Here is a 12,683-nt window from a genome sequence, read left to right on the forward strand (position 1 = left end):
CATTTCTGAAGGACCGAATGCGGAAACGCTGTTCTGACTTTGTGCCGTGTGTTTCAGGAGCGATGACAAGGAAGCGGTGGGTATGCTGGTCAACTGTCCTGCCTACTACAGTGTGTCTGCAGCCAAGGCAGAGCTGCTGAACAAAATCAAAGATATGCCAGAGGAGGTGCCTGAGGAGGAGGAGCAAGAGGACGTCAACGAGAAAAAGGTAGAGTGGGACGCTTGTTCTGCTGTTCCCCCAAGGGAGTGAAGTCCTTGAGGAGCACAGTTGCCAGCCTCTAAGGCAGGGAAAACCTGTCCCATCTGATGGCACTTGAGAGCTCTAGGAGGTCTCCTGTGAGTGGATGGGCCAGGTAAGTCGCTGTCATTCTCATTTTGTAAATGATGAAAGAAGGCTTCAAGAGGTTGAGTTATTTATTAAAGGTCTCACAGCTGGAAATGAACCTCAATAAGGTTCCTGGCCACTGGTCTCGGCCGCTGGTTGTAGTTTATTCAAGAGGAAAGCTAGAGGCTCTTACACCTCTGCTTAGGGAAAGAGGCCAGCTGTTCAGTCACTTTGAGGAGAGGTAAGGCTGACCTTTTTACAGCCCTACCCCCAGCTCTTTGCAGTACCTCAGAGACCTTTAAAGTACAGGATTGAAATGTAATTGTTAGCATTTGGTACTCCTACAGAAATTGTAAATGTCAGACATTTTTAAAAACACCCTGCTGTTGTCACAGCCTCCCTACATATATACCATGGAGATGTGGGCAGACTGTGTCTGTAGGGCAGAACGCCCTCCACATTGCCTACAGCCCTCCATAGACCCCAGGCATGCCTTCTGCAAAAGGAGTGAGCATGCATGTGTGCTCTAGCATTGCTGGTGCCAGGAGGGACTTGCATATGTCATTCTACTTACTGTTCAGAACATGCCCCAGGCCCTCTCCCAAGTGTTCTGGATGAAACCACAAGCACGTGGACTCCGCCACCCCTACCATCCCCGCTACCCCCAGAAGTGGAGAGACTCGAGGGCCACTCCATCAGATTTTCCCTCTTGCTGCTTCAGCATTGTGAGTTCAGGGCTGTGTGCTGCAACATCCATTACAACACATTTCTCCCAACGAAAGGTTTCTCATTCTGATCTCTGCTGACTGAGCCCATTCTGTGGGTCTTGTGCTCAGAAATCAGAGTGCTCTGCCACTGAGAGGAGCCATATATACGCCATCCCATGTGTTGTGACATCTTCAGCTGAGTGTTTTCCTTTGTCCTGAGCATAGATACCTCTGCATTACAGTAGCAAAGCACCCAGCACTTCTTATCTTCATTTTTTAAAGATTTTATTATTTATGCGCATAGGTGTTTTGCCTGTATTTATGGCTACCACATACATGCCTGGTGTCTGTGAAGGGCAGAAAAGACTATCAAATCCTCTGGAACTCCATGTGTGTGCTAGCAATGGAACTTGGATCCTCTGTGAGAGCAACACGTGCTCTTAGCAGCTGAGCCATCGCTCCAGCTCCTCATTTTATGTTTGAGCTGCTTTTTCATTACTTTATAGGATTAAGTCACCCTCTCAGGAAGTAAATTAGCTCTATTTAGTTCCAGTCCTTGTGTGGGCTGTACAGTTTTGTGTGCTTCCCTAGTCTTTCTTTATCCAATGTTCCACCAATACTTTATTGGCACATTTAATAGTGAAATGAATGACAGCAGCATCAAAAACTACTGTGCTCTATTGCCCTTGAAGACAGCTGTTGCCATGGGGTCCCAAGAGGCAGCTGTGGCTCCTTAGCTCTCTGCCTCCCATTTCTGTTGCACTTCACTTCTGGAGTTCCAGGTTCCCCTCTTGCCTTGCTTCCTCATTCTGAGAAAAATTCCTTCAGAATAGATCTGCCTGTGTGTCTCCAGGACATTGTCATTGCTGAAGGTTGTTTTCACTGGGTACAGAATTCTGGGCTGCCCATTCTCTAGTCTTCCATTGTGTAGACATGTTGCATTCTTCGTTACTGCTGAGAAGTAATGTCCAGCTTTAAATGTGATCTGCTCCATCGTGGCTTCTTGCCTCCCTTCACCACATGGCCGTGGTGCTCGGCTATTATCACCTTGCTGTGGTGGTGGTGTTTGCTGAGCTTCAAGTCTATGGACAGGTGCCTCTCACCACAATTAGGGTGTTTTCAACCACTGTTTCAATATTTTTATGTATTAACTTTAGTTATTTTATGCATAATTAATATTGTCTTAGGAGCCCAGAAAACAGGAAGTGTCTGGTATGTTTGGTTTCCAGTGTGTTCACACAAGCTTTATTTTGAGCTTCATAACATCCCTGTGAGGTATTTGAAGGTGGTCACTGAAGTCTGCACCCTGGGTTTAAACCTGGCTCTGCCACGTACTGTATGGGATTGGGCATGGTCTGTACCCTCTGTTCACCTCGCTGTGCCTATCGTTGACACTGGGATGATGACAATACTGTGTTGTTGGGTTGTTGAAGCAGTGGTTGAGGCATAAGACATGGTTCTGCCTGGCACAGAGCTTGAGCTGAGTGATGAAGACATGATTGCAGGCTTTAGGCAGGTGGTATGGGTAGCTGGTGGCACAGGTCAAGTGCCTGCCTGACAGTGATCATGTCAGAGCCAGCTGCTGACTCAGTCTGTGTTCATCGGGTGGTGAGGGGGATGGAGAGGCCCAGCAGGATGTTTTGTGTGCAGATGGTGAGAGGGGAGGATGTGTTGAACTATGTTTAGAAAAAGAATCCATAGAAATAGCATCTCACACTGCCTGAGTTAACAGTTTGCCAGATGAGAAGCCAAGTGGGTAAATGTCAGAGGTTTACAAATTAAGTAGCTCCCATTGGACACTGGTATGTAGTTACAATCTCAGTCTCTCCCCTCCCTCCCTCCCCCCTTAGACACACATGCATAGTGTGTGTCTAAGGCTCGTGTGCCATGGCATGCTGCAGGTGACCATTAGAGCAGCTTTGTGGGTCACTCTCGTGTTTCTACGAGCTCCAGGAACTCAGGTACTAACCCTGCATGGCAAGCCTCTTAACCTGATAAGCTGGCTCTCTGGTCCTGTGTTTTCTTTTTGAAAAATATTATATATAGTACTTATGTTTAATGTACGTGTGCTCAATAGTACATTTGGAGATCAGCCGACAACCTGAGCAAATCTGTTCTCTCTGAAGTTCTGGCATCGGGGTTTGTAATGGTTTTGTGAGGATAACCCTGATATTGCACGTGCCTTAGGTGGGCCCCTCACCAAGTCTCATGCTCATCTGTTCCATGGGGAATATTGGAGACTGCTCTGTGTGGCATATAGCACATATGTCAGCTATACTCAGCCTCCGACTGTGGGCAAGAAGCTTCACTCCTGTTTGGTGGCTTCTCTGTAAGAGAGGATGTCTGCCCTGCCTTCTAACTCATGGTTTTGTATCCAATAAGAACACGTCATGAAAGGACTTTGAATGAGAATTTAATAAACCAGTGGGAAGGGCAGAACTGCAGGCACCATGACACAGTAGGGAAACATGTGAGGCAGTGTGTAATCAAGTGTTGTCAGGTGAATGCTGAATAGGCTCAAGGAACAGCAGTTGTAGACGGACATTCAGGGAAAGGCCAGAAAAACGTTCTAACGTTGAGTCATTAGTCCTCGTAGAGCAGAGACACTTTTAGCTGAATCTTAAAGGTAGGATGGGGTTAGGAGGCTGCTGGCTCATCTTTGCTATGTGGCTCTCCTGTTGTTCCAGGCTGAGCTCATCGGAAGCCTCACCCACAAGCTCGAGACCCTCCAGGAAGCCAAAGGGAGCCTGCTCATGGACATCAAGCTGAACAATGCCCTGGGAGAAGAGGTGGAGGCCCTGATCAGTGAGCTCTGCAAGCCCAATGAGTTTGACAAGTACAAGATGTTCATAGGGGACTTGGACAAGGTGGTCAACCTACTGCTCTCACTCTCTGGACGCCTCGCCCGAGTGGAGAATGTCCTTAGTGGCCTAGGTGAAGACGCAAGTAAAGAAGAAAGGGTATGTGTCCTCTGAGCCTGTGTCCATAGAGGGGAGACGTTAGACACAATCCCTTCTCTCAGGTGACAATCACTGTGGAGCTGAGCAAGCATCTCCTGTGCAAGATGCAGTGCTGGCAGTTAGGGAACTAGATGCACAGGACCCATGTGTTTCTTCTCAAGGAGATAAAGATGACGTCAGATGTTTGAGAGAGAGGATAGACAGACATGATGCTAGACAGATGGCTGAGAGAGGAGAGCCCACAGGACTATTGGGAGAAGGGGCAGGCCGCCCTCCAGGGAATCTGCATGAAGGGCCAGGCCGTGGGCGGGTACACTACTGGCATGACTCCACTGTATGTTACCTGGAAGGACAGTGCTGTTGTGACAGACCCTGGGTTTCATGCTTCATATGGAGCCCTGGATCCATACCATGCTGCATCAGTTTCCTCTGAGAAACTAAGAATATCAGTAGCAAATAAATACCCAAATCCAGCATATTCATATGTCATGGGATAGGGGAGAAATGTCCATAAACTTCAGAATCCCTAGTTTATCTGAGACACAGGTGGGAAGTATATGGCTTGTTTAATTCAATGTCTCTGGACTATATTGGGTCTTTTTCTGATTAGGGGAAAGAACTATGAAAATGGAGGTAGTTATAAAATTCACTCTTTTTTGGAGACAGGGATTCACTGTGTTGTGTAGCCCAAAATTCAGCTTTTAACTTTATACTATTTCTTAGGCATCATAGAAATCTTATGGGGCTGGAGAGATGGCTCAGAGGTTAAGAGCACTGACTGCTCTTCCAGAGGTCCTGAGTTCAATTCCCAGCAACCACCTGGTTGTTCACAACCATCCGTTATAAGATCTGGTGCCCTCTTCTGGTGTGCAGATATACATGGAAGCAGAATGTAGGATACATAATAAATAAAATCTTCAAAAAAAAAATCTTACAAGCTAGCTGGATATGATGGTGCATACCTTTACTCTCTTGGAGAGACTGAAGTAGGCAGATTGCTGAGTTCAAGGCCAGCCAGGGCAACATAGTGAGACCCTGTCTCAAAAAGATCTAACAAGCTAATTTGGGGCAGAGTCACATGAGCCTTTAATAATTCTAAAAAGTCTGAAAAACTATTTAATTAAAAAAAAAATACTTGGGCATTTATGGTGTGTCTGCATGTTCGGTGCCAGGCTGTGTGGAGCATCTCTAGAAAGTCAGAGGTGTGAGTCAGCATCCTTGGTGAACAGACTCGAAATCCTGACTCGAGGCCCAGAAGTAGCTGAGGTTGGTGGGCTAACTCTAGAGAAGGGAATGTGTTCCTGTTGTTACATTTGGGGGATCCCAAAGCTTGTACGGTTGTTTGTTTCTTAAAGAACCAGCTGGAGATCCTGTTAAAAAGATTTCGCCAGGCAGTAGTGGTGCACGCCTTTAATCTCAGCACTTAGGAGGCAGAAGCATCTCTGAGTTTGAGGCCAGCCTGGTCTATATAGAGCAAGTTCCAGGGCAGGCTCCAAAGTTACCCAGAGAAACCCTGTCTCGACCCCACACCCCCAAAAGGAAGAAAAACAGACTTCAGGGCAGGCCTTTTCTGCAGAGGTTTAAGATTTTTAGCTTACTTATTTTCGTTTTATACTAATGAGTGTTTTGCCTGTGCAGTACCTGAAGAGGGCATGGGAATGCTATTACTGCCATGTGGGTGCTGAGAATGGAACCCAGGTCCTCTAGAAGAGCAGTCAGTGAAATGGACCACCACACCCTCTCTGCAGCACCCTGCAGAGTTTTTGATTCAGTAGATGGAGAGGTTGCTGAGACTCTTTCTGGTGTCCCCAGGGGGGCACAAAGTACTCAAGAGAACCTGAGAATCGACTAAGTATAGACCTAACAGGGTCAGGTTGTTACCAAAGCCACTCAACCACCGTAGTATTCACATAGGATACTAAACTTGAAAGCCCTTGTCCCTAGCCTGGTCCACAAAGGCACTGTTGAGTAGAAAAGGGGTCTGCAGTCCTGAAGAGGCTGCATGCAGGAGCCTGGCCCATTTGCTTCCCTGTGTTTTTGGCTGACTTCCCTGTCGCTTTACCCTGGCAGAGCTCTCTGAATGAGAAGAGGAAGATTCTGGCTGGGCAGCATGAGGATGCTCGTGAGCTCAAGGAGAACCTGGACCGGAGGGAGCGCGCAGTGCTGGCCATCCTGGCCAATTACCTGTCAGCCGAGCAGCTCCAGGACTACCAGCACTTCGTGAAAATGAAGTCCACACTCCTCATCGAGCAGCGGAAGCTGGATGACAAGATCAAATTGGGCCAGGAGCAGGTCAAGTGTCTGCTGGAGTCACTTCCCTCGGACTTCAGGCCCAAGGCAGGGGCCATCTCCCTGCCCCCAGCCCTCACCGGCCATGTGACTCCCGTGGGGGACTCTGTATTCAGGGGCATTTTCCCAACCTTGACCTCTCCACTTTAACCCTCTCCTGAAAGACCCACCCAAAAGATACCACACTCAACACTATTTAATCTAAAAGATGTCTCACTGCAACTGCAGTTTGAACTGTGGGTTACTGGGGGGCTTCTGGGGTAGAAGTAAGAGACTGCACCCTGAAAGAAGCCCATCTTTCTCCTCCCTTGCCTTTCACAGTTGGTCTCCTGAGCTTGCATGCGGCTGGGGCCTTCCCGCTCTGTATTCGTTCTGCAGTAAAAGGGGGACATTCGTGACACTGACCTGATGGGAGGGGGTTTGACCGTGTAGGTTTTCACAGGCTGAAGCAGCAGAGACCAGTGTGTGCCACCCTCAGGACTGTATCCACAGTGGCCTTCCTTGCTGGTGGGCAATGCACCCTATCATCAGGGTGCAAATACCAGTCTTCAACGCAAAGCCTTAAAAAGACACACACATTAAGAAAACTGTAAAACCTTGAACATTTTTGTTATTTATATTTTTAAAAATGAAAAAGATCAATATGTGTTTGTGTGCTAACCACTTATTTGATTCTGTTTTGTGGTGGATGTAGACAATTACGTGTGAGCTTTGTATTTTATGAAAACCTTAATGAAGAATTCCAAAGATAGTCAAATTGAATATGGAGATTTTTGTGGGTTTTCTTCTGCTCTTGTCTGATTTTTTAAAAAAAAAAACTCTATATGCTTGTGTGTATATATTTGTCTATAAACATGCTGTGTGGGTGGATGTGAGTGCCACAGGATTCGTGTAGAAGTTAGATAAATTTGTGGGTTATAGCATTGAACTTGGGTCATCAGGCTTGTGTAACAAGTATTTTACTCATCTCTCCACCTTTGTCTGATGTTTATAATTGACCAGTGGCCACTCTATACTTGTGTTAACTGGGTGAGAGGTCCCAGGATGATGTTCTGTGTGGCCCAGTGATGACTCCTTAGGGTTAGTGTTAGTCCCCTGTCATCTTCACCAGTTTACTGACAGAGACAACTGTTCTAAACCTGTAAGTAGTAAGTCCAGAGTCTAAGCCTGTTCAAAAGTGAATCTATGCTGCTGTCCCATGCAGGCTGTGGGCTAATCTAATCGAATTAATTTAGTGAGCTACATAATCAGGCTGTTTTGATATTTTTTAAAAGTTGGTTTTCCTTAATGTCAAACCTGATTTCTACTGTCATAGTTTTGTGAGAACATGTGAGTGATTCTGAGGCCCAGGTCTATTAAAACCTGAAGGATGACTTCGATGAGAACATATGTAAGGGGTTCTGTGGCCTGAGGTTTAAATCTATTCATTAAACAAATCAGATGAGGAAGGGGTTATGGGCCAGGAACCAGGCTGTGCACAGCCACTGAGAGGGAACACGCCCCACAAACTGTTTTTGCTTGTTGGTAATGTAGAAGCCACCAAGAGGTTTCTTGCCAGCAGTCAGCCAAAGCTATTGCTTTGTTCTGTGGAGCTTGTATACTGTGCTAGTGCACTGACCCAGGGAGGCCAGCATTTTCTCAGGGTTGGGTTCAAACGCTTCTCTCTTCATTCAGAGGGGCCATCATGACTCAAGAAGCCAGACAGAGGCTTCAACAGCCATACTACACTGCAAGGTTATTTTGAAGTTAGTACAGTATGCCCAACTGACATTTCATCAGATGCGTACCACTCAGAAACCCAAAAGCCGTGCATGTGGGTAATTGTCTTTCTCAGCAAATGTCTACAGTTGTTCTCAGTAAAAGCCGTGGAGGAACTCTGGGGCTCCCAGGCCCCCAACACAGTTTAAGATTAATTCATCAGGGATGGTGAGGTGGCTCAGCAGAGTAAGGTGCTGGCTGTCAAGCCTGACAGCCAGCTTTGAGCTCTGCCCCTGGAACCTGAAAGATGGAAATAGAGAAATAATTCCTGAAAGTAGTCCCCTGAGCTCTTCACATATGCTATGGCATGTACTCGCACACGCGCGCGCGCGCGCGCACACACACACAACAAGTAAATGTTAAGAAAACATGCTTGCCTTGCAGGCACATGTTCAAGCCCCAGAACCCATTAAAGACAGCAGGACATGGGAGCATGCACACAAAACCCCAGCATTAGGGAGGTGGGATCCCAGCTAGCCTAGCTCATTTGGTAAGTTCCAGGCCAGTGAGAAACCCTGCTCCAAAACACAGAGTGCACAGACAGCAACTCACCCCTAAGGCTGCCCTCTCTCCACATGCTCAAGTGCAGACACTACAGGATTTGACTGTGGTCAATCCACACACTCTGCCTTGTTGACTTTTCTGTTTTAGACATGTCAAACAGTAACTTCACAGCATTGCCATCTGTTCTATTGCTACAACCAACACCCTTCCCCTGTTACAAGGAAATGAGTGAGGTACCCAGTGGGACTTTGAAATCTGATTCTTAGGGGAATGTAGCTTCATTGATGTTGGACTTGACCCCATGCTTTGAAGAAACTCTCGCTAGAAATCCTGTGTGTTTATCCCTTTGTATCTCTCTTTTCCCTTTCTCTCTCTCTTTCTTTCTTTCTCTTTTTTTCTTAATCATTTACTGTAGAAGCTTCTAACAGGGTCCACTGCTAAGGCAATGAGAACAGTAGTCACAGCCACACCATCACTCGGAGTTTCAGAACACGTATGTGTCAATGTTCACTCACTTTTTTTTTTCTTTTGAGACTCACTTCCCAATCACGTTGGGTGTGGAGGTGTTGCAGTGTCCTAAGAATACACCAGAAACCTGGAAGTTCCAGGAAAGAATGTCCTGTGACCAACTCAGGAGGTTACCTAGGATGTTCCCAGCCTGTCACTACAAGCTAGCTGACTCAGCCTCCCTCAGTGCTGTTTTTCTTGTGTTAGCTGCTTCATCCTAAAGAATGAGGAAAGGGCCTCTTATCTAAGACACCAGACACAGTTTCCTTTGTACACTTTAGGTTTCACTCTGTACAGCTGGTTTCCAAACAGAAAAAGTAGCCAGCTTGGGCCAAATCAGTAGCTGCCACTGAGGAGAGGAAGCTGGGCTGGGTTCTGCCGGTTTTCTTGTTTCTGTCTTGTTAGTATCTGATGGAAACTCACCTAGTGTAAAAAGGACATGTATGCAACTGTACTTAACAGATCTGTTTTAAAGTGTATCTGTTGTTCAAGAATTTCATGTATGTAAACTATATTTTTTAATTTTATTCTCCCACTCCCCGCCTCCAACTCTCTCCCTGAACCCTCTCAACACAATCCCCCTCTCTCACAATTTCTACGTCCCTTAAAAAAAAATCCACTTAATCCAATTAGAGCTGCCCGAGTGTGCATGGGGGTGTGGCAAACACCACTAGCCACACCCTCAAAAAATGACTGCCCCCACACCTGCCACCATCAACAGCTCGTAGCTCCTCAGCTAGGAGTGGGGTCTCAGGAGTCCCTCACCTGTCCATGCTGAAGTAACCAAGCATCTTTCATTAAATTACTGGTTTTGTTTTTCTGGATACTTAGGAAAATACTGGGTTTTTATTCTTGTGTTTCCAAATTCATTGCTCTCTTGTTTTACTTTCCTGGATACTACTTAGTTATAGCATGCTAATTCAGAATTTATTATTATTATTATTATTATTATTATTATTATTATTATTAGAGAAACATAGGTTTTATTCACATTACTAGTAGAAAGAAAAAAGGACTATCTGAAATTGCTTTTTAATTTCCAGCAGTTCTGAAGTGATCAGGGTACATGAGGACCTTGCCACACAGAAATCAATGGCAAAGGACGTATAGCTACTTTAACGGAGGTGAGGCATCAGATACAATGAGGACCACTTTCCTCTCCGATTTTGTCTACAACCTTCCTTACAGGAGCTCATTTGATGCCAGCTCATGGTTTCTCTATTGGTAGGCTCACAAGGCTATCAAGAACTTGTGAAATCCCAGATTTTTAACATAAAAATCACAGAAGTTCAAAGCAATGACATACTTGCTCAGTTTAGCTATGCTATTTATATTATTGTTACTGTCTTCCCCTGCTTTGATGTCACCCCAGGTGGTGACTGGGCTCCCTGCACCCCATTCACTCCTCCCTAGGTCTGTTTTACATTTAAACAAACTAAGCCCTGGACTAGCTGATTCGCAATTGTTTGTTTTTCCTAAGAATCACATTGTCCTGAATGAAAGGATGATCACCGGCCTCTTTGATATTCCTGCATCCTCTCAAGTCTAGGCCACATGTGAGTTACACTCATGACAGTCTAGCTATTGAAGCAGAGTGTCCATTCGCTTTGAGAGTGAAAGGAAAATAACCCTATTCTCCTTAAAGCTAGCAAGGAAAAACAGCAACTGACTGGCTGGTGCTGCATTTTATAAATTCCTCTCTCTAAATGGGAAGGCAGCCGGGCACCAAGGGAAACATCAACACCGCTGTTGACTTATACAGTGGCCTGAAAGAAGAAGTGCGGCAGAAGGACATATTAAGTGACCAGAAATAAGTGGCCGTGGCACACCAGGAAACTGTGAGCACCCTAAAACTGAAGAATACTCAAGGAAAGTCAGACCTGAACAGATGCCCCTCCCTAAGGATGCTTAGACCTTAGAGAACTGGACTTACCTCACACAATAGGGTTTGCCTGAGCTATACCCGGTTGCACTCCCCAGGCAAGCAGGAAGCAACCATCCACAGTGCAGACAAGCACAGTCTACCAGCGCAGATAACAGGAAAGCAGGCCACTCTGGGAGCCCACTGGGTTTCAGACAAGCAGAATCTTTCAGAGCTCAGGCTTGCAGTCAGGAAGCCCAGGAAAGGGCTACCACCAGGCTGAGGCTACAGGGATGACCCACATTATGAGATATGGTTGGGGCTGAAAACTACACTGACCCTGTAGACAGAGGCACAGATAGCAACAATGCAGACAGGCTCCAACTTACAAAGAGGTTCAGTTTATAACTTTCCAGCCTAAGAATGGTACAAAAGTATACTCACTCAACTATTCTGCTTGTTACTTTCAGTACAGCATTCAATAAACTACGTGAGCCAACACTTAATTATGAATAGGGACTGTTAGATGATTTTTGCCTTAGCGTTCTGACCATGATGAAGGTAGGTTAGGCTGAGTTAGATATTCGATTTTAGGCGCATTAAATAGATTTCAACTGAAACCACATTTTCCATTGTTAGGGGTTTACTGGAACATTTTAATAGGGGAGTGCCTACAGTCCTCCTACCTCGCTGCTCTAGCGCCCTCTCCTGAGAAAGCCGAAAATCACGCTCACCTAAAAGGAGCGGTCCATGAGAATGAGTATTAGGAACTAAGAAATAATTTATTGAAAACTGCCACAAATATAGTTTTTCCTGTATTATCCCTTGGCTTTATCTTCTGGAGTCATACAATTTTGTACATTTTGATCCCTAAGAACCATTTCCCAGATGATAAAGAACACAGCAAGGCTTATCAGGTAGAAGCCATGTTTGTTGAAAGAGCAAGGGTCACAAAGAAAGCAGTTTCCAGTCTGTTTTCCAGATGAACTTTATACGATCTCTACTGCTCAAGTCTTTAAGTCAGCAGATTCAGACTAAGGGCTATTACAAGTATGCAAAATCATATATCTGTCAATCGTTGTCTCTCAGCTGACTGTGTGTCTGTGTGTGTGTCTGTGTGTGTGTGTCTGTGTGTGTGTGTCTGTGTGTGTGTGTCTGTGTGTGTCTCTCTGTGTGTGTCTCTCTGTGTGTGTGTCTCTCTGTGTGTGTGTCTCTCTGTGTGTGTGTCTCTCTGTGTGTGTGTCTCTGTGTGTGTGTGTCTGTGTGTGTCTCTCTGTGTGTGTCTCTCTGTGTGTGTCTCTCTGTGTGTGTCTCTCTGTGTGTGTCTCTCTGTGTGTGTGTCTCTCTGTGTGTGTGTCTCTCTGTGTGTGTCTCTGTGTGTGTGTGTCTCTGTGCGTGTGTGTCTCTGTGCGTGTGTGTCTCTGTGTGTGTGTGTCTCTGTGTGTGTGTCTCTGTGTGTGTCTCTGTGTGTATCTCTGTGTGTGTCTCTGTGTGTGTGCCTGTGTGTGTGCCTGTGTGTGTGCCTGTGTGTGTGTCTGTGGGTCTATGGGCGAGTGCCTGTATGGGTGAGTGTGTCTGTCTGTGTATGGGTGTGTGTCTGCCTGTGTATGGGTGAGTGTATGCCTCCTTCTGAGTCTCTCTGCATTTTTCTCTATTTCAGTTTCTATAATGGTCATCATCATGTTCTTTCATTCCCAAAATCATTACGATTTTCTGTCCAGAAGCATGCTAAAGTATGTCTGGAACTTTTCCTGATCTGTAGTGTTGGCTGT

General features: G+C 45.9%; 1 protein-coding gene across 5 annotated transcripts in view; it reads left to right on the top strand.

Moving 5' to 3' along the window:
- Positions 1 to 7,104, top strand: part of Shroom3 (shroom family member 3) — a 103,780-nt gene extending 96,676 nt beyond the window's left edge. For all 5 annotated transcript variants that reach the window (XM_027388434.2, XM_035452557.1, XM_027388436.2 and 2 more), the window contains 3 exons: positions 58 to 208; positions 3,720 to 3,992; positions 6,063 to 7,104. In XM_027388434.2, coding sequence (XP_027244235.1) covers positions 58 to 208; positions 3,720 to 3,992; positions 6,063 to 6,431 — 793 coding nt within the window. In that variant the 3' untranslated portion in view covers positions 6,432 to 7,104. The remainder of the gene's footprint in view (positions 1 to 57; positions 209 to 3,719; positions 3,993 to 6,062) is intronic.
- Positions 7,105 to 12,683: the final 5,579 nt, after the last annotated feature.

The sequence above is a fragment of the Cricetulus griseus genome (assembly GCF_003668045.3).
Source record: "Cricetulus griseus strain 17A/GY chromosome 1 unlocalized genomic scaffold, alternate assembly CriGri-PICRH-1.0 chr1_1, whole genome shotgun sequence".
NCBI classification, from domain to species: Eukaryota; Metazoa; Chordata; class Mammalia; order Rodentia; family Cricetidae; genus Cricetulus; species Cricetulus griseus.